General features: G+C 49.9%; 8 protein-coding genes and 3 non-coding genes across 11 annotated transcripts; 6 read left to right on the forward strand and 5 right to left on the reverse strand.

The window, feature by feature from the left end:
- Nucleotides 1-199: 199 nt before the first annotated feature.
- LRP88_03956 (uncharacterized protein) lies at nucleotides 200-748 on the reverse strand (the record flags this gene model as incomplete). The annotated part of the gene is made up of 1 exon (XM_083240549.1): nucleotides 200-748. The coding sequence occupies one exon, from the start codon at nucleotides 746-748 to the stop codon at nucleotides 200-202; it is 549 nt and encodes a 182-aa protein (XP_083103839.1).
- Nucleotides 749-1,649: 901 nt separating this feature from the next.
- On the forward strand, nucleotides 1,650-2,009 carry LRP88_03957 (uncharacterized protein; the record flags this gene model as incomplete). Its single annotated transcript, XM_083240550.1, has 1 exon — nucleotides 1,650-2,009. The coding sequence occupies one exon, from the start codon at nucleotides 1,650-1,652 to the stop codon at nucleotides 2,007-2,009; it is 360 nt and encodes a 119-aa protein (XP_083103840.1).
- Nucleotides 2,010-6,274: 4,265 nt separating this feature from the next.
- LRP88_03958 (DUF3433 domain-containing protein) lies at nucleotides 6,275-7,996 on the reverse strand (the record flags this gene model as incomplete). Its single annotated transcript, XM_083240551.1, has 2 exons — nucleotides 6,275-7,038; nucleotides 7,243-7,996. 2 exons carry the CDS (start codon nucleotides 7,994-7,996, stop codon nucleotides 6,275-6,277), a joined length of 1,518 nt encoding a protein of 505 aa, XP_083103841.1.
- A 573-nt stretch (nucleotides 7,997-8,569) lies between these two features.
- Nucleotides 8,570-9,353, forward strand: LRP88_03959 (uncharacterized protein; the record flags this gene model as incomplete). The annotated part of the gene is made up of 3 exons (XM_083240552.1): nucleotides 8,570-8,667; nucleotides 8,716-9,112; nucleotides 9,162-9,353. The coding sequence occupies 3 exons, from the start codon at nucleotides 8,570-8,572 to the stop codon at nucleotides 9,351-9,353; spliced, it is 687 nt and encodes a 228-aa protein (XP_083103842.1).
- A 699-nt stretch (nucleotides 9,354-10,052) lies between these two features.
- LRP88_03960 lies at nucleotides 10,053-10,134 on the reverse strand. Its single transcript has one exon. It is a non-coding gene; the product is annotated as a tRNA-His (tRNA).
- A 253-nt stretch (nucleotides 10,135-10,387) lies between these two features.
- Nucleotides 10,388-10,503, forward strand: LRP88_03961. Its single transcript, XR_014475167.1, has one exon. It is a non-coding gene; the product is annotated as a 5S ribosomal RNA (ribosomal RNA).
- Nucleotides 10,504-11,225: 722 nt separating this feature from the next.
- Nucleotides 11,226-11,327, reverse strand: LRP88_03962. Its single transcript has one exon. It is a non-coding gene; the product is annotated as a tRNA-Leu (tRNA).
- Nucleotides 11,328-11,887: 560 nt separating this feature from the next.
- On the forward strand, nucleotides 11,888-12,196 carry LRP88_03963 (uncharacterized protein; the record flags this gene model as incomplete). The annotated part of the gene is made up of 1 exon (XM_083240553.1): nucleotides 11,888-12,196. The coding sequence occupies one exon, from the start codon at nucleotides 11,888-11,890 to the stop codon at nucleotides 12,194-12,196; it is 309 nt and encodes a 102-aa protein (XP_083103843.1).
- Nucleotides 12,197-13,931: 1,735 nt separating this feature from the next.
- LRP88_03964 (uncharacterized protein) lies at nucleotides 13,932-14,540 on the forward strand (the record flags this gene model as incomplete). The annotated part of the gene is made up of 3 exons (XM_083240554.1): nucleotides 13,932-13,991; nucleotides 14,039-14,299; nucleotides 14,355-14,540. 3 exons carry the CDS (start codon nucleotides 13,932-13,934, stop codon nucleotides 14,538-14,540), a joined length of 507 nt encoding a protein of 168 aa, XP_083103844.1.
- A 230-nt stretch (nucleotides 14,541-14,770) lies between these two features.
- Nucleotides 14,771-15,457, reverse strand: LRP88_03965 (HAD-like domain-containing protein; the record flags this gene model as incomplete). Its single annotated transcript, XM_083240555.1, has 1 exon — nucleotides 14,771-15,457. The coding sequence occupies one exon, from the start codon at nucleotides 15,455-15,457 to the stop codon at nucleotides 14,771-14,773; it is 687 nt and encodes a 228-aa protein (XP_083103845.1).
- A 3,067-nt stretch (nucleotides 15,458-18,524) lies between these two features.
- LRP88_03966 (uncharacterized protein) lies at nucleotides 18,525-19,375 on the forward strand (the record flags this gene model as incomplete). Its single annotated transcript, XM_083240556.1, has 2 exons — nucleotides 18,525-18,814; nucleotides 18,868-19,375. The coding sequence occupies 2 exons, from the start codon at nucleotides 18,525-18,527 to the stop codon at nucleotides 19,373-19,375; spliced, it is 798 nt and encodes a 265-aa protein (XP_083103846.1).
- Between the last annotated feature and the right edge of the window lie 484 nt (nucleotides 19,376-19,859).

Below are 19,859 nucleotides of genomic sequence, written 5' to 3' on the forward strand. Positions count from 1 at the left end.
GTGGCCATTGATGACGCTCGCCACTCACCCGCTCACTTCTGGCATCAAGATGTGCAGGTTCGCCATGCAATCTATTCTCAGTCAAAAGTAGATATACGCCAATTTTATGTTGTTGCAGTCTCACTCATCAAAAATCATGATACAGTCTGAATGTTTTGTCCAGCGCTCCATCCCAAATCCCATCCAGCATCAGTAGCGGTCACGACTTTTCCGACTTTTCTGACTTTTCTGACTTGATGATATTGTCGGCTTCCTTCTGAGCGTCTTGTACAATCGAGTCGGCCTCTTCCTTGCTGAAAGCCTCGGTAAACTTAACCCAGGGACCATGAACCAAACCTGTTCCAGCCCCTATCAACATGCCCAAGCCCGATGTTGGGATCGCGACAACCCCTGTAAGCAAAGTTCCAACGGTGACCCCGATGCCGCTCGCAATCCCAGCACCGATTCCAGTGCCAAAGGCGCCTCCCTGAATCCATCCTGCCTCGAGTCGCTCGGCCGTCTTCATCAGCTTGGCTGCCTTCTTGTCCGTTTCGCGAGCTTGGAATTTTAAGTCTTCGGCAACTTTCGGATCTTCGGCTTTATCCGCCTGCTCGTGAAGCTGGATAGACTCTTCCTGCAAATTTGAGGCTTCATCGATGCGTTTTTGGATCTCTTTCGTCAGCCTCTCCTTGGTGGATGGCTGATCGCCACCTTGGTCTTTCGTCTCTTCGCCAGACTTGTTTAACACCTGGGAAATTAAGGCTTCCATAGTCCAGGGGGTTCGGAGAACAGGCGGTGCTCAGAATGGATTGATAATCCTTGAATGTGGCTTGAAAAGACAGTGCTCAGACCGCTGGTTATAGCTCATGGGGCTTATGACGTAGCATTCGCCTCGCTGCATTCTATTGGTTGATCTGGATGATGAATCCTGCTTTTGGATAATCATGACGATAACTCCCACACCCAAGCATGGCCTACCCTACACAGGCTAAGCGAATTATCGAGAGTGCAAGACGAGATCCCGACTTTTCAGTCTAATCGGCTTCTAAAGCCTTGAAAAAATCAGGATGGATCAAAAGACTAGTGAATAAATATTTCCAAGAGGGTTTGAGAGGCCCAAATCCCTAGTCTATTAATACCCATGGCAATTTCGACCTCGTGCTGTTAGGGAACTAAACACACACATCCATCAAGCGACCATCCAGCACAGCATGCCTAGCCGAATGAATTTAACACTCCAATGAGCCTCACTTTGCAATTTTCGACACATGAAAATTCTCGGTGTATTTATATGCATAATCTCTGCAGCGAAAGGTGTGGTGTCAACCCAAGTTCAACTTGTTAGGTTGTCACGGCCATGTTTCATTCTTCCTTCCATCATCTCGGTTGCTCTATTGACCAAATGGTGAATGGGTATAGTAGGGCGCTCGAAAGCGAGCTGATGACAGTGACACTACTTCAACGGTGATCCAATAGAATGTTAGAGCATACGGTTTCAACCCAAAGCCGAGGTTTGGAATCAGTGTGTTGGTCGATCTCCTGACGGATTAGCGTTTGTCCGAGTTACACGGCAAACGCGGCAGCGGTTTCATGTAGCCAACCGCGTCTCATTAATGACTCAATAAATCTCATCAATCAACCTTTCTCTTACAGTTTCAAGAAGAATCAACATGGTCTCGTCGGTACAAATCACCATCACCGCGTTCGGAGTGTCAGCCTTCGTCTCAGGCGTCTCTACTCTCATCAACCCCAGCTACACGCTCGAATTTCTCAATCTACCTCTCGCGGCCCTCCCTTCAGTGAGGGGCAATGCCTTGGCGGCCATTGGCATGGGCATATACTATTCACTGGCTGCCTATCAAAACAACACCGCCTTCTTTGCTGCGTCAGTGCCCATGAGACTGCTCAGCGCCTCAATATTTTGGGTTCAGGGTTGGCAGGCTGCGTCTATCTGGGAGGGAACAGGATCTATTGCTACGGGCTTGGCGCTCCTGTGGCAACTGCGCCTCGAGAAGAACAAGAAGGAGTGATAACGGTCCAGAGCCTTGAACCGAAACGCCATGTATTTGTGGCCCGCAAGGCGGGGACCGTGACGAGGTGTCGTGGAGGTTGAACCGATGCTCAAGGAAATACACGCTTTAAATCAGAGCATAAGTAAAACTTTGAGGTCTGGGCCACGGTTCTTCATGGCTGCAGGTCTGACAACCCTCATTGCGCGTTCTATCATGTGCCCGACACCGTCTTTGACGCTTGGAGAAAAGACGTAGAATTTACAACAACCAGGGCCATCAAAGTCCTGAAGGAAAATGTTAAATCATCGCCCATCGATAGCCCACAGTGTAGGAGGTTAATTCACCCTTTGGGAACTTGATGGTCTTGGAGCGAAGTGGAGACGTTCACGAGCAGTTACATAGTAATGCCAAGCTGCTTGGCCTGAGTCGTGATTGGTTTCACACAAGATGCAACACTGAAGCCCTTAATGACTGAAAAGGTATCGAAACTGGAACTGGGATAGTAAGAAAATTCACACACATTGTGTAAGTGAAGTTTCTTCCAGTCAACTTCCACCACCACCAGAGAGCCATGCCAGCACGCTCCTTGACAACCTTTGTGTCAGGCACTACATTACCAATGGCCTCACTATCATTCACAACACGTACTGTATCTTTCCTAAAGTTTGAAGGCTCGAGGATCTATTCAAAACATCATAGGCTTGAAACCGTCGCGTGGCAACTGGCGACTCGGATTTGCACTGCCTCCCTGAACAGTGACGTGGTTACTCCAAGCTCGTTGGTTGGGTTTGGGGGCTGGGAATCCTACGGCAGGGATGAGCTTGTTGATCCAGCTCCAAGCCATGGAACCACGTTGTATCCGGGAAGGATGATCCTGTTGGTTGCGAAATGCATTCAAAGCCTGACTTTAATTTTAAGCCTACCGCGTTTAGGGAGTGTCGGGGAGCCCGGGACGCTGTAGTTCATGCAGAGGCTGTTGGTTGCTGCGCGGTGGAGGTCGCCAGATTATGACGCATGTAACAGCGCTGAGACGGGCTCGGATCGAGTCGATCAGTGGCTCATTAACCCTTATAAAGCATTTGCTGCCACTGCACTGCTGGTTGTGTGTGCTATTCGAATAAAGTACACCACGATCCTCTGGCAAAATACCCCTAACTTAACTACTAAAGCGTGTCGAGAGAGTCGCTATTCCGCCACGATGCTTTTGACAGTCTCGTTGATTTCATCTTTGCTCTTGTTTGCCTCGGCGAAGGATGTGGGAGGGTAAGAACAAATTGACAAGGTCCTACATGCCTGCGTTCTAGCTAACTCTTGGATTGAAGTGCTGGCAACTTGACCGTTGCATTCTTTACAAACGACCAGGAAGAGTCCTGCCAGGCCAAAGATACCTCAAAAGGCATAATTCTCACAACATCCAGCATCCCAACAGAGCTTACCTGCTTCAACCTCACGGATATCTTTTCGCAATCTAACGACACCGGATTCTAAGAAGCCCTGGAACCCATCGAGGACAGGTTGTCTGGTGTCAATTGGCTCCTACAAAATCGTGACGGCTTTGACTCCAAGGCGAATTACTCCCAAATTCGGTCTGAGTTGCTGAATAAGACTACCGAAGACGAAAGTGGAGAGGTCTCTGCATGGTCATTATACGTCTACGCCTTCTCAAATTGTCAGCAGATTACCGATGGTGACAACGTTGACGCTGATGACTTTCCTTGGTTTGAGAGCACCTGTCAGACTGAGAAGGGCGGTGAATGTCAGGGCGTCCTGTATCCGATTAAGAGCTTTGCCATTGTTTCGACAAACAAGGAAGAGGGATGCGAGGCGTGGGCGAAGCAAGGTTCTGCAGCTAGGGTCGGTGGTAGGGTTTTGCCGCTTGTTTCTACTTTGGTCACTGTGGCAGCTCTTGTCCTTGTCTTGTAGAACATGAATATATCAACAGTGTTCCTTCTTGCTACTTTTTTTTAGTCCACAGTCTCTTTCATAAAAATCGCTCTACCTCCGTTCCAAATTCGCGGTATCTCATTGAACCACTTGACTCGGTAAAGGTGGCACAGCCATTCGCTGTCGAACTATAGTTGAAAATGATCGTGTCATCAATAGGCCTGCCAACATTTGCAGCAGGCATCAAAGTCTTGCTTGTCATTTGCTACACCCTAGCTTTGCGCCGCTGGCTTTCGCTCGTGCCTCTTCCTAGTTTATCTACGTCGAGGCTGGCTGTGGCGATCGAACCTGGCCCAAATGTTCTGTGCTTGCTTTAGCTCCTTTCTTCGTTGTTGTTCCTCCAGATCAATGTGCTCCAACTCAGCCTGCTCCTGATGTGCTATCCCTAACTTTGCCATATCATTGTACAGCCCAAGGGCTTCACTTAGAATTCCTCTAGAACCGGCATCTGGGTTATTAGGATGCGAAGATTGTGGACGGGGGGCCGATGGCCCTGCTGTCGACATCTGCTGGCGACTGTATTGCATTTCCCACATCTTGTTCTCGATCTCGTGGAGAGCATGACGCGCAGCACGATGTTGTTCTACTAATTCATTCCACTTGGTTTCGAAGGATGGGTCAGTCTGAGTTGCGTTGTTCTCATCATCAGATGGAGGAGGATACGGCCCTGTACCAACGTTAGCGGCCTTGTCGATAAAAGTTACATGCCGCTTACCCTCTTGGACCCATTGTTTGACTTCTTCCGCTCTGTTTGTTCGCTCAGATGATTTTTCTTTCTTCTGGGCCATGGCGACTACTTTGACACAAATAGCGAAGAAAACAGGGTGAGACTCAGAAAGGGGTAGCCAACCAAGAATACCAGGCTAGGGCGGCAGAAAGTGAACGTTTATACTTCTGGCTTCAGGTTCACCAATAGAAAAACATGATGTTCACCCATTCATATGTGTTTACTCTTTGAGAGTTGCTTTTCAGCGTTCACCACGAACACGTACACGAGGTCTTTGACGAGACAACAAAGACAATCAGTGAGCACGAGTATTCACCATCATTGCCTCTTCACTCATAGGAGTAGAAAGAGCTGGTGGTTTTGCTATCCATAGGTGGAACGGCCCTGGGAAAAACAAAGTATGGGCCAGAAAAGAGGGAATCGTCAAGGACATGCTTGATCTTCAGAGGTCGAGAGGAGCTCATGTCGGGCGACATTCACGATTTTAGATTCGCGATCGATGGGATGACATTCAATACCATTAGATGTAATGTTAATTGTGAAATGATTTTGATTGACAAGCTTGCTGGCTGATGTCCTTTCCCCTAACCTTTTTGCTTCATCTGCAAACAATGAGCTATGCTTCCCTGGCTCCAAACTCCAAACTCCACGCCTTAACACATCAAGCTGAAAGATGGTCGCTCATGAATAATGACCAGCTTATGACCCAGAATTCCTTCTAGTAGTAGGCTCATTATATGCTATGTTCCCTCGAGCAATTTCGTCGCTCTTGGTATCGCGTTGCTCCTACCCAGGTGCACGTTCGACCCTGTTGCGCTCAAGGTCGGAGATCCAGAAGATGCGGGTCGCCAACGAAGTACTTGGTGCATCTTCGGCAATAGTTCTTGTTGAGGTACTTAGGCTCCCCCACGACCTCTTGAATTTGGCAGCCTTTCTTGGGCTCGCCGGGGTGGCGGCAGTGGCTCCATTTGAGGCGGCTGGTGAGGCAGTGACCGCACTTGGTGCAGTAATAGTAGTACTTGGTGACTACACACATCGCGATATGTCTTGGCTCGGGATACTTTGTTGTTTCAGTTAAGTGGGAATTGTAGAGATGATGGATTTTAGGGCTCGGGGCCGAGATTCTATAGTCCAGCTCTCCAATGCTCGGTGAGTGACAAGGGCGATAGAGAATCAGTAACATCGCCAGCTCTTACACAACAGACCACGAGGAGGCTGGTTTGTATGTGTTTATATGCCATTTTGTACTACTAGACTTAGAATTGGCAAAAAAAAAACAGCGCGGACACACCAGCTGCTGTCGCCCCTGACCTAGCTGGACATGTTTGCGATATCTACTCAACAGACATTAACTAACTATGAGGCACAGCGCATCCTCACCGACTGGTTCTTTGCGCATGAATTATTTCGACCCCATAAGATGGCAGTCTAGAACTGTGCCTAGCGGTCGCGATGACTAGTTTGGTGACCGGAGGTTGTTACCCAAGCTATCACAGGCCTTGAGAGTCAAGAGGGATGGACCTTTGTACACAGCATCACCGTTTGGGATGAATAAGATCAGAGTTAGTGAGTAGCTTAGTCCATGAACTAGTTCAATTCGTTACATGTGCGTTCAGCTCAAAAGACGCTCTGCGGCCCCCATTTCGACATTCCGCGCCGCCCTGACAACCCAGTACCCAGTCTCAGGATGCTTCACCACTCTCCACTTCCTGTCCTTCACTTCGGCCTGTCCCTTAGCTCTCTCGCGTATCTCTCCATCGAAGCCGACGTCCTGGCGTATCTCAGAAGCCACGCGAAGAAGGTCGCTCTTTTCAAGAATCGCAGCCATGGACAGCAAACCCTGCGGTTCCTCTGATAGGATTGATGGAGCGTCACGCAGAAGGAAATGGACCACGGCGACGGTGCAGAGGGTGATGGCAAGAAATGCGACGATAATGCCAGCAACCCAGGTGACGACGAAAAGCCGAGTTGTGGGAACAAAGCCTGAACCCGTAGCCTTCTCGGGCTCCGAGAGCGTCTCGAAGCCATGAACCGCAACCGCATTCACGTAGATGGCTGTAAAGACGCTCTGAATTGCCCCCATGAGGACATCTGTTGATAGGGGATCCGACGGCTTCGCCCGCTGGGCAGTGTACAGCATCAAAGTCCCCAGGTCTGTAGTTGACCACTTCATCTTTGGGTTGAAGGTCACAGCCCCGAAAATGTCCTGCTCAAAGACTCTCCAAAGCTTTGGTCGGCTGGTATTTGGCTCGCCAGTCTCGACGAATGACTGAATGACTGGGGCGTCTGTTGACGGCAAGACTCGCAGGGTACCGGCGACTTGGCGGTATCCAGTTGCACAGGAGATGACCTTGATGTCTTTGAGGTTGTTCTTTGCTGAAGAGGAGTACTTGGCCGCAGTAAACACCAAACGGCTATAATATGCCTTGGCGGAGCAGCCAAACTCGACCGTAGTTTTGAAGTATGTCTCCTGCGAGCTTGAAGTGGGAAAGCTCTGCTTGAAGCTGCAGCCTCTGTCATTGCCAGAGACTTGAACCGAACTCCCACTTAACGTAATGGTATAGTCCTTTACAAGTTCACAGTTAAGGTAGGCCGAATACGCAGTCGTATTTGCCGCTATGCTCGTTCCTGTGGCAAGTTCCGAGTCGGCATCAAACGGGCGAAAGGCGCGCTCGTCGTCCGTCCAGGCAATCTTGTTACCCCCGTAGAGCCGCGTAGCGGAGACGGTGTCGAAAACAGGGCGCCAATCGACAGTAGAATCGATGCCGTCGACCGTGTACGTCTGATTGTACACGATAGGGAGCGACTTCGAAACTGTCACGACTTGCGACACAAACAGCCGTGCAGCGAATGGCGCAACAAGGTATGTCAAAAACACGGAGAGTAGAGTAGTAGCTCCGACCATGTAGTGAGACTTTCGAAAGGCCCCCCACCAGCGCCAGATGCTGGCGACGACTCGGTAGTCGAGGAGAATCGACACTCTTGCGTCGGCGCCACCCTCTTTGCGAAGTTCGACGTAGGGTTGGCGCTCTGCAAGGGAGCCAGCTATCCAGGCCCAGTAGGCACCGAAAAGAGAGAAGACAAAGCTGGGGAGTGATGTCCAGAGTATACCCAAGCTCCAGGGAGTATCAGGAATGTCGCCGACCTCACCATCCTTGGCGGTGTTGCTGGATGGAACCGTGACAAAGCCATCATTTTGAGAAGAGACAATAGTCAAAGCAATGACAGTCGCGATGAGGGCGATGTTGATGATGGAAAAGGCTAGGAGGGATGGCCATCGCAGACAGACAGACAACCACCCCTGGGGAGAAGATTCTCGGCCTTGGCCAGACATGACAGCGGTCAAAGAAGTCGGTAGAGGACGATTCAAAGTCATACCGAGAACATTCCCAGAGCGACGGCATATTTGTACAAGGATTCAGCTCGACTGCCGAGCCAAGCCTCACCTAGCGCAGGCTTGCCCTACGCTAACAAAGAGTAAGAGGAGTCTTACCTGAAGGCTTCTTCCGTCCTCACAAGGCAGATTGGGAGGCTTTTAATGAGCCCCGCGTGACGGAAGTGTTCAGCTAAGTACGATTAGCTCTGAGGCTGTCCAGCCATGATTGGCTCGCCACTCCACCTTAGTTCCTGGGAGCCTTGACTATCGACCATGGCTGAACGATGGCTTCAAGCCACTTTTGGCCCGAACGGCCTCGACCTTGACTCTTTGTCCTTGACTTGGAAGATAAAGGTGGGTAAGCTCTGCAAGACTCGTTTTGAGCAAACGTATCCCTACTGTACAAAGATGCTTCTCTCTACTCGACCAGCCGTTGCCCTCACTCTTGTCTTGAGCTCCTTGACTGCATGCCATGGAGCTGTTTTCAAGCCGCCGAAATGCGTTGGCGATATTACCGAATTTCCAAATTGCATGAAGGCCGACGAGATTGCCAGGAAATGCAGCAACAAGTCAAAGCAAGAAACCATTGACTGCTTCTGCACCCAGGAGCTTCTCGATGCCTACGTCGGGTGAGTGCAGTAGCTAATATTGTCGGCAGCTCAACTAAATTTTCCCAGGTGCAAGGGCGAGTTCAGGCAATGCGTCTTGGGCAACTCATACGACAGTTTCGTTGAGGACGAGATCGCCAACTGGCAAGATGCCTGTGGTCCGTATCTCCCAGACGACATCACCACTCCAACGGCAATCGCCGCGACGAGGACGTTGGACGAAGACACTTGCCAGACTATTGCTGAGAGCTGTGCACAAATGACCAAGTCAATCACCTCGTGCTCTTCCGAGTACACCAAAGGAGCAGAGCTCACGAGCTGCCGCTGCCAAGAGTCGATCGTGTCTCTAGCCTCGGTGTGTGCCATTGATGGGCCCGAGTCTTGCATCGGAACAAGTGTGGCTACCAAAGACATATGGGAGTACCAGAACTGTGCAGCTGCCACTGGAGTTTTCGAGACGTCAAAGGTAAGCATGAGAAGTTGGTCTTGTGTAGGTGGCACTAACGGTGAAGCAGGACAAGGGCCCAGTCACAGTAACCGCGGGAGCCACTACCGCTGGGGATGTGCCACCCACCACTCTAACCTTTGGGCCAGGTGCTACTGCTGCGACGACAACGTCTGGTGGCAGCCGTTTGAGGGGACTCCATACTGGAAGAGGGGCTTTGGCTGTTGTTCTTGTCATGATTGGATATGCCTCGTTTGTTTAAGACGGGGAACAGCTAATCAACTTTTTGTAATTAGCTACCTAGTGTATATGACTAGATGATGTAGCATCGTGACTCTGATCTTCTACATCATATTTAAACTGCTGGGTCACAATGCTGTGGAAGAAGTGCCTCCTCCCCCAAAGAGCGAGAAGCTCTGGTGCATAGGAACTAGACCACCTATATTTTCAGCAAGGCTTTTCACTCAATCACGTGTAACACAGCGTCTCTGTGGTATCCATCTATGCTGTCCATGATATGTCACTCTCGTGGGCATATAAGATGCCTATGGTCATCATATCATGTGAGTTTTGAGGTCTGTTATATTTGATCAACGGCAACATCGTGTCAGAAATGGCAATCGGTCTGCTGGCATTGACTCAAGCCCGCAATCCAGCTTTTATGCCAGGCAATTCAGCCTATGCCAACAAGACAATACTTTTCCGGCTGGTTAAGCGGCCTCTCCCCAGTATCAATATGCTATGGTGATGGCACCAAGAAATCGGTTTCCAACGGGCCCTTGCATCCACGTCACTTTTCTAACAGCCATGTTCCACTCAATAGAAGGGCTCGGTAACAAACATTCTTATTTAGGGCGTAGAAAACATCTCCTCCACTGTCAGAGCTGGTGGTCAATGACACCACGACCCTGCATGACAAAAGCTAAAGACCATCCATGGCAAATGGCAAAAAGAAATGATTTGCCGTCAGCAAGACTCGAACTTGCGTTTTCAGTGCTTCAAGAGACCACAAACTGATGTACTAACCCCTATACGATGACGGCTCCTTTGTTGTCTTGGCGTGACCGTAATTCTCTTTCTATAGTCCCGGAAACGAGGAGCCGTATCGCACCCTGCAAGGACCAAGATAGGCATTGATACTTACTCTTCAAATCAATCGAATGCATCATGTTGTAAACGGATTGTTACTCTCTTTCAAGGTATAATCGATCGAAGTTTAGCGTGGATTTCCGCGTAGTCTCTTCCCCAGCCGTAGCCATCCTCGGCATGAGGCGATTCAGAGCCTCAGCTCAGCACATACGACCATACCCACCGGAAAATACGGGATCCCGTCCGCTCTCCCATAGTCAAGCCGGTGAGGGGCGGATTAGTAGTTGGGTCGGTGACGACCAGCGAATCCCCGCTGCTGTATGTCTTTTTGCGGCTTGATCTGGTTTTGTCTTCTTTTTGTTGTCAATCTCAGACACCAGCCGCACGAGTAAGTTGAGTTGTCAGTCCCGCAAACAGCAAAGTTGAATTTTTCCTCGGCAAGATTAGTGGCAATAGCAATTTCCGAATACCGAGAAAAGGCCTCTTGAGCCCGCGTTCGTGGACTGGAGCCTCTTTGTGAATACCCACTTGTGTGCCGTGTTGAACGACAGACAGAGCACAAGGTGAGTCTTGCCATCACGAGACAATAACACAACAAGGTATCTTTTTGAAGGTTCTGCCAGATCGAGGATTTTCTGTCCCTTTAGTGTCCCTTGAGAAACTCAGGCTTTACTAGGGCCTTTGTGGTTAGGCATGAGGCTCCGCCTTGGGCCCGGTCATCTCGTGCTCTTGATGTAGGGTAGGCCGTAGATGCACACAACAGGTATTATACCAAGCACTACATGATATATGCAGCATGAAAAATAAGATGGATCAAAAGAGAAAGGCAAGGTCAGTACACTCGCATTGCACAATGACTTGCTTGTTTCTGTAGAGGCAAAAACAAACACTGGGTATACCCCAAGATGGCTCAAATGAATTCGAAGTTCTCCGACCATGCCAAGATCCATTACTGTTGTGGCACAGCCAGTGGAGCCAATTTACCCAGTCTGTTCAGTCGCCGCAAATGAGGCATTTTTCTTTACGAAAGGCAAAAAGAATAACTTGATGAGACTGGGACTCGAACCCAGGAGGATTGCTCCATCAGGAATCTTAGGTTGTTAAGGTGACCTTAACCTGACGCCATAACCAACTCGGCCATCTCACCAGTTGTTGTTGATGCAAGGGGTAGCGGTATTGCAAGTTGAAGGTGAGAGGCAGCGACACTTGGTTGACGATTGAACATGTTTTTTCCTTTTCATTCATGAATGAGTAGAAGGAGTCTTGTTGTTTCAGCCTTGACGTAATAATCTCCTGTTCTTCTCAATTCTCGTCTCATCTCTCCCACACAATCCAGTTGCCGAATGCCTTGCTCGCTCCGCGCCGTTCACGGAGACTTCACGTGCTAATGGGCTGATTTGAGCCGCCTCTTCCGGGCCGGCTAAAGCGACTTCGGAAACCCCGGAGTCGGAGATGGGGAAGCATGGGCATGGGCATGGGTGCGGGGAATAATGCGGGGGACGCTTCCAAGAAGGGTTGCTCTCCATTGATCCGAAAGGACCATTAGCCGATAACAAGGCCGAGAGGTTCGATTATTGGCACATGTATATTAACCATGTCCATGCCCATGGTTGTTATCGATCAGTTGAGTTGCTCTTATCTCAGACCACATCGACACTTGATCACACTACACTACACACACAGACCACAGTCACCACATCATTCATCATGAACTCCTCCGTCAAGACTCTTTGCCGCACCGCTGTTGCTGCCCCTCGGGCTCTCCGCCTCAGCGTCAACCAGACCAGGCGCCTTAGCACCACCACCCCCGATGCCGCCAACGGCCGTGAGGGTGCGGTCCACGACCCCATCATGGACAAGTTCTGGCGTGCGGAGACTGTCTCCCCCGCGGCCCCCACTGGGAAGGCCTCCGCTCCGGCTGCCAGCTCTCCTTCCACATCGACCTTCACATCTCGCGAGCCTCCTCTGGGTACATCTGTTTTCGAGCCAGCCATTGCCCCTCGCTGGTCTGAGTAAATGGTGTCAGTCTCCTTTGGGCAGCTATCCCACAGAGGATGATGCTTCGCCCACTGGGCATGGCTATGCCAAGCACCCAACCATCCAACATCAGGCGATTCCTATCCTCCCAGAACGCCTTGAACGAAGAAGAGAATGGGAATAATACCCCGCGATCTCATCCGACTTATACCCCATCTACCCCATCATATCAACCCACGTTCGGCAATGGTGGTTGGGAGACTCCCCGCCAACACCACCAACACAACACAGGTTGACCAGGACCCAAAGACACCTTGGCCCTTGAATGCGGCTGAGAGACTCCAGGTCAACATGATCTATTCTGTCTTCCAGAATCACCCATGTACATTGTATTGTTAGGATTGCTGGGATTGGGAAACGACCGGTGCATCTACCGGCATTGGAACCAGGAACAAAGGCCCTCTTTTAACCGAGACCTAGTGAGGCTCTCAGTTGGCCAAGCCGCTTTTAGCGTAGCGTGATGAATTTAAATGAGTTAAACTACTGAACCAACCGCTCTCTGTCTTGATCCAACGTGTGTCGCTTGTGTGAACGCACTTATCTTGCCTCCGTTGGTTGTAAGCAGCAGTGGCTTGGCAGCCTAGATACAACTGGCACCATGGATTCAGGCTTGCTAAGCACTTAGCAAGAACGCCAATCAATCATCCGATTGGTGCTTTGGTGTGCTGAGGTCAGTGATCTTGAATTCTGCAGTCGCGCAACGGGCCTAAGCCCACAGCGGCTGATACACTATGTCTGGATAAGAGGAAGAAACATCACCCAGTCGTACAGGGGCGCATCTAATTCAGGTCAATACTCAAAAAGGCCCATTTCATGAACGAATCGAGTGATGCGGTTCAATCGTATCCTTCCCGGCTCATTCTACTCGCTCACTAGAATGCATTTCCTCCGTGATGATGAAAATAATGATCATAAAAGGTTGGTACCGCCTTCTTAGACTTCTCGTGTTCCCCAAAGCCCAAACTCTTTTATCTAAGAGCTAGAGAAATTAGCTCAAATAACCTGAACCTTGGCACTATGAGCAGGACCAATGTCAGACTCTAACCCCTTGCCCTAATGCACATTTATCTCATGGTCAAACTTACCATCGCCGTGGGATCGGTAATCTCAGCTTCATTCGGTCCGAGGCGGTGGCGCCGACAGGAAGATGCAGGTCCTCCTCTCTAGTAATGGGGTAGCTACTCAGTGCAGGCGCATACAATTAAAGTCAATTACTCGAGTAGTGCCTATCTTTCATGTGATTTATACTATTGGAGCAGCGTCGATCAACACCCGATGGCTTCTGAGTCGGTCAGCAGGCTATACGGCTAAGGAGAACACTGTATGGTATGCATCACCGTGCATAAATAGTTTGTTGCGCCCGCCAAGCTTGTGACATAGAGGGCGATCATTATAGATACCTACTGAGCAACAACTTGGTCATAAATATTCGGCCTCGACGCTCTCTCGTCTCTGGGAATCTGCAAGTTTTTGTCACTCGTTGTCTACAAGACCGTACATTCGCTTCATCCCTCATCGCAGAAGTCTTCCTGTATCTGTTGTTCGTTTCTTTTACTTCAAAATGAAGTTCTTCAGCGCCGTCTCTGTTCTGCTTGCCGCAATGGCTGGGCCTGCGTTGGCAATGCCCAACGCGAACCCAGGTAACCCATCTCCATGATCATGAAGACTGCTCTGACAAGACCTAGGGCTTTCCCCCATCGTCGACTCCCCGAACCTGGTCGCTAGAGCTCCCGGCGATGACCCCACCACTACTGTCAAGATCCCAGGATCTGATGTAAGTCCTCCACGCGTTGATTGATACGTAGCTGATCGATCATCTAGAAAACCACGACAAAGGAACCACCTACAAGAGGTGATGGCTACTTAAAACGGTTTGTTCAAAACACGCTCGACGAGATGAACTCTGTAAGCCAGAACACTACCCAGTACATGCCTTGGCTAACGGACCAGGGCGAACTTGACTGGAACCTTTTGGCTCAAGATGCTGTCAAGGTTTCCGGCCAGATAATCAGCTCCATCGATTTAAATACCATGGTGGAAGACATGCTTCGACAGATAGCCAACTATATACGCTATTTCGCGGTGAGTCTTTCCAGGTGAGACCAAACCGAGTCAGTGGCTAACATGGCAATCTCAGAAGGGGATGTCGCCTGTAGATACAATCCTCGAGATGATGTTTAGCGTTGTCAAAGCGCTCCTCGCCAAGGTCAGCCTGAACACCCTGGTGCAGATGTCCATGTCCATGACAGGATATCTTGTCTCGGCAATGGACTTTGACTCGGCGATGAGGATCATCTTTGAGTTTTTGAATGGATTGATCTAGTCGATTTAAATACCTGTGAAGGCCAAGGCAACAGAGCGCTTTAAGTGATTTTTTGTGGTACGATCGTAGTTCAGGAAGCAGTTGGTCTTTCGAGTGTCGTACATCTTGTTTCGTTCTCACCTTTTTGGAGTTATTTCACGCTTTTTCATTGCGTACATGTCTCCCACAAACATATAGTAACAATTCTATCCATTCAATGATCCATGTAGCTTTCTGAGGATTGAAATCTTTCATTCGTCCACCCTCAAGTAGTCCTTCAAAGCTTCAGTCAAAGTGCTCCCTTCCCGAAGCGGCACTGCCTCGCCCTTTGTAGTCAGGCCGACTTTATTGTGCCAGACGACTTTCATTCCTGTGTTTGTCGCGCCCTCGACGTCTCCAGCGCTGCCCGCGACAAATAACACCTCACTCGCCTCAAGGCCCATGGCGGTTAGAATGGCCTGATATGCCTTATCGACCGGTTTATAAAACCCACTCTCCTCAGCCGTAATGGTGGTATCGAATTTGAACGGGTTGTCAGCTTCCAAGCTGGCATACTTCTCAACTTGCTGGGTAGCCAAATGCCCCAAATCTTTCGAACAGTTGGTCACCACGCCTAGCTGGAAGCCTTGAGATCTGAGCGTCTGAAGTACGGAGGCAGCTTCGGGCCAAGGCTTCAGGTCTTTCCAATTCTGCAGCAGAGCATCTGAAGCTGAGGCTGGCAGCCCGACGTCAGAGGCAGCTTGCCTGACGAGGGTTTCATAGGGGACGTAAGCGCCTGCGCCGAAAGTGATTTCGAGGTAACGACCGCGCCAGCGTCTGCCTTCTTCCTCGCTCTTGGAGGGCGTCGACGCGTCCCACAAGGTCCAAGAATCGAGGAGACCGGTGAGGAGATCAAAAATGATGGCGCGAGGCTGCCACTTGGGGTCGGATGGTGTCATGATAGAATGAATAGGATGAGATTTGGATGTCTTCTTGCAGAGCGAAAGTGGGCGTGCCTGAATCGAAACAAGAATCTGATACTTATATCCCACAGGCGTTACTCATACCAAATAAGAATCCCAGAAAAAACTTTGACGTCATGCAGTATTCAACGAGTCTGGCGGATTCGTTGACCAACTTGAGACGCAGAATCATGAAGGTTGTCACCTGACCTTGTTGTCGTTACTGCACACCAAAAAAGGTAAAGCTCATGTCGTCTCCACAGAGTGGGGAACAGAAGTCTCGGCTAAGTTGAGAAGCGGTAGGTTATGGTTATGGGAGATTACCAAGTTGGTGAATTTATCGAACCTCTGGAGTTGTTGAGAGCAAATATTGAATAGGGGTAGGCTTTAAGATACAGCTTGCTTCAAGAGCACACAGGCTTTGACTATGTGTATCCGATCTTGTAGTTGAGATCCTGTTCCATCTAGGACGCTGAATAAACGAAACCATCGCCGTCTCAAACATATGAACTCAGTTCATGCTCTCTGCTGCTAGGTAGTTCCTCTGGGAAATAGTGTATACCAGGTTGTAGAAGACAACCGAGAGGAATGAAAACCAAACCAAGAAAAAAAAGTATTGAAGGGTTCCTCCAGGGAACAAGATGAACTGAGGAGTAGAAGAGGAGGGAAGTTACGGTGTTTTACAGCATTAGGTTTTGATGCTGTCATGTGTTTTATTAGAGTGTTTTTTGGTCCTGTGTACGGTCAAGATGTCATTGAAAAACAAGAAGAAGAGTAGAAGAGAAGAGTGGTGCTCGAGGAAGGGGGCCCACAGGAACAGGAGCAGAGGCCGTAATTTATCTCGATGCAAGACGACTCGGCCTGGGAGATGTGATGTGACTGGTCATAGTGGTTCATCTGGACATGGGATTCTCATGTTTCGGGTCGTGATGGATTTTTTCGTGCTTGAAGCCTCTACCGTTGAGGATGCGACAAATGGCTTGATTGACAAGGCAAGGGTACTTGGCTGCCCCTTATGGCACTATGGCTCTATTAGTGACCTGTCAGTTATCTTGACATGGGTGAAGGCAGCAACAGCGCTGACGGGAACTACCGCACGTGTTATTGGATCTTAGCATGGCGGCTTGGCCCCTAGACCGAGTGGCAGCTCTGAACCGACATTTCGGTCAGGGACCTTGTTTCTTTGTGACTAGGCTTAATCACTTCTACCCTCGACTTGATGTCCAGTTGGATTAAGTATATTTGAGAAAACGTATTTCTTATATACTTTATATACATAATTTCATTGCTTGAAAATCTGACAGATGTACCAGTATACCTCGCTCTCCTTTGGGTTTGTGAATAGGTTGTTCACTTGAAACACTTCATTCCGCCTCCTGAGAACCTATCATTAAATGCAAAGGGTAGTCGCGAGAACCAGCTCTCTCCAAGGCGGCGATTATCTTACTCTTCGTAACCACTCTACTCACCCTAATCCACCTGGATAAGCTGGACGGCGAAGCAGATATGCCCGAGATGATAGCGTCAGAATCCTGCTCTTCCTCTTCTGGAATCATAATTTTCTCAGGCAATTCGCGAGCTATTTGGAGAGGCGACAATACCATCCAGCGACTCGGCGCCTCCTGGAAGATATCAGAATCGCTGGGGTCAGCACCATGAGCAAGCAGCCATTCGACTGCAGCAAGCTGATAATGACGAATGGCAAAGATGAGCGGCCGGGCGCCGGGATAATCGTCTCCTCTGGTGAGCTGTAAGGGGCTATCCAGCGGTGCTCCAAACTCATGGCACCTATCGAGGGTCGCGGTGTTCTCCGTCTGGACCGCGATGCAGAAGGGATACCAGTCGGATTCTTTGTATAGCTGGCATAAGAGGGGTTTATAATACCTCGTGGACGCCTTGCTGAGATTCAGGGAGTCGATCCACGTGTCGAGGTGTGGAAAAATCTCGAGAAGAATCTCGTTGGGCAAACCAGAGAGCCGGTCTCGAGGCACGGATTCCTCAGCTGGGACAATGACTTGCTCAGTCGAAGACATGGTCTGCATTAAAGGTAATTTGTAACGCGTTTGGTTGGTTGGATGGTTGGATGGATGTTGATATGACTGTCTTGAACTGATGTGTTCTGCTGATGCGCATTCATAAAATCAGGGAGGAATCAAGCCTTGATATCTTTCTTTCACATATCTGCCGCAAAGTCATTTCTCAATTGAATTGCCCCTAAAAGCGCTCGGCGGCCGTGGAATCCTGAAAGGAGGCACAAAGGCTGCTTTGTCGATAACTGCGGTCGCGGGCATGCCGATGGAGTCCCTAAGTGAGGCTGCCAGCCGCAATAACTAACGCTATGGGTATCAACAGTTAACGGCAATCCGACCCAATCACCTGAGGTGCCGTGACCTACATGACGCGAAGAATAGCTACACTATCAGCATCCACAAGTCCGCTTTTGGGGCTGCTCCTTTGTTTGTCGAATACATTTGTACCCCTACGGCTGCGTTATTTCCGTTGGGTTGCTCAGAAGCCCACCCACCAACGTTTGATCGAGCTTTGAGGGGGATCCAGAACAGCCCTGTGAGTCAATGAAGGAGTCAAGAAGAAAGGAAGACAATATAGGAGCAGGGATTTGGTTCAGGCCTTTGATCTTCAACTACCACCTGATCTTTCCATGGCAATGTGAGCGGGTCTGTCGTGATCTGGTATTAGTCGGCGACTGTGGTCGGGGTAGGCAGGGAGGGAGGTCTGCCATGACGATCAGAACATGGCTAACCCCAATTACAGAGGCCCTTGCAGCATGATCGCCGACCAAGGCACTTGCAATTAAGCTTAAGCCAATTAGGCGCCCGTTGGCCAGGGGCTGAATCAACAAAAGCACGCCAGTCCCACTCAATACATGGGGTTCCTGTTTCAGCTTAAGACTCGAAATCCGACAAGGATTGGCGTCAATAAACAACTCGCTTCCCCTTAACGTGTAGCCGCTTCTGCTTCTTTAAAAGAATCACGCATTCAAGATCCGTTGCTGCTGTCTCTTATTCTTGTCTTGTGCCGTCTCCATTACCAAGAACTATCCATAATGACCCGCTCGCTTCCTCTCCTCGTCGGGGCGTTTGCCGCCGTCACGACCGCCGAGACTACGGCCTATGTCAGTTTCATGATGCCCGATTGGGATGGAGAGTATCTCTCCGCATCCGTCGTCGGCGTTGAGGGCGCCGCGACAACTCTCGCTGTTGGCTGCAAGGGCATCACGCTGGACTGGAAGATGTGCGATTCCAACCCCAAGACAATTGTCGGAGGACCCTCCACCTTGTCCATCAATTGGGTTGACAGGAGTGCTCATCTGTATGATGATGTCTTGTACACCCGGTAAGTTATGCCAGATACAAGCGTTGGCAAGTCAATTAATAGCCTCCCTCCAGGTCTCAGGATATCCGGTGTGACATCTACCCCGAGCAAAGCACAGCGACCTGCACTTCGAGCGACATTTCCGTAATCGATGGCAAGAGGACCACCAGCGTGACGATTGAGCCAACTTCCAGGCCCGACCATTACTTTTACCCTGTCGCTATCACTGCGGGTCTCGAGAAGCTGGATGGCAAAGATGACGACGAGACAACCACGATCCCTACCACGACCGCCCAGCCTCAAAGCACGAGTGTCGAAACGATCGCATCTGAGACCTCCGAGGCTGCAGTAGAGACTTCGTCTGAGCTTCACCTTCCATCTGAGCCTGTTGTGCCGACTCAAGCGACCATGCCATCCAAGGCCCAGGGTAATGACACCGCTAAGGCTACGTCCACCTCAGCGCCCAGCACTGGTCCAGGCACTCCCGTCGAGGTCAGCCATGCTATTAGCCTTGGATTGGCCCAAAGCGCGCTTGTGGCTGGTCTTGTTGCTCTTGTTGGGGGCGCTGCTATGCTTTTGTAGAAGATGATTGTACTATGGATTAAAGGGTGTATCAAGCGGCTGCCTTGTACTTAAATGGGTTATTATTTCTATCGCTTTAGTAGTCAGAGCTATAAATATAATTAACAAGTGTTTGGAAAGCCTCATCGAGATTTTCACTTAGGAGAATTAAGTCATATACTCCCGGAACGCGAGAATATCCTAGCTCAGCTTCTTCCACTTCCTCGGGAACACGAGCAATACCCCACTCCACCATGAGTTGCCTCAGGGGCTCGTAGATTCCTGCAGTTTCCATGCTTAGACGGGCCTCAAAGACGCCAAGACTTGGCGGTGTGATGAATACATATCAAGCATCGAACCCAGGGATGGCCTTTAGCTGCTCAACGCCTCGCACATCAACCTCCATGACCACTATGCGCCCCGTTGCTGGCGCCGCCGCAATGGTCTGCCTCGATACCCCCGAGGAGTGGTCACCGTATGTACCATATGTGGCGAATTCGCCGCT

Source organism: Fusarium phalaenopsidis, assembly GCF_050370095.1.
Source record: "Fusarium phalaenopsidis strain FUZ10S chromosome Unknown contig_32288, whole genome shotgun sequence".
Taxonomy (NCBI): Eukaryota; Fungi; Ascomycota; class Sordariomycetes; order Hypocreales; family Nectriaceae; genus Fusarium; species Fusarium phalaenopsidis.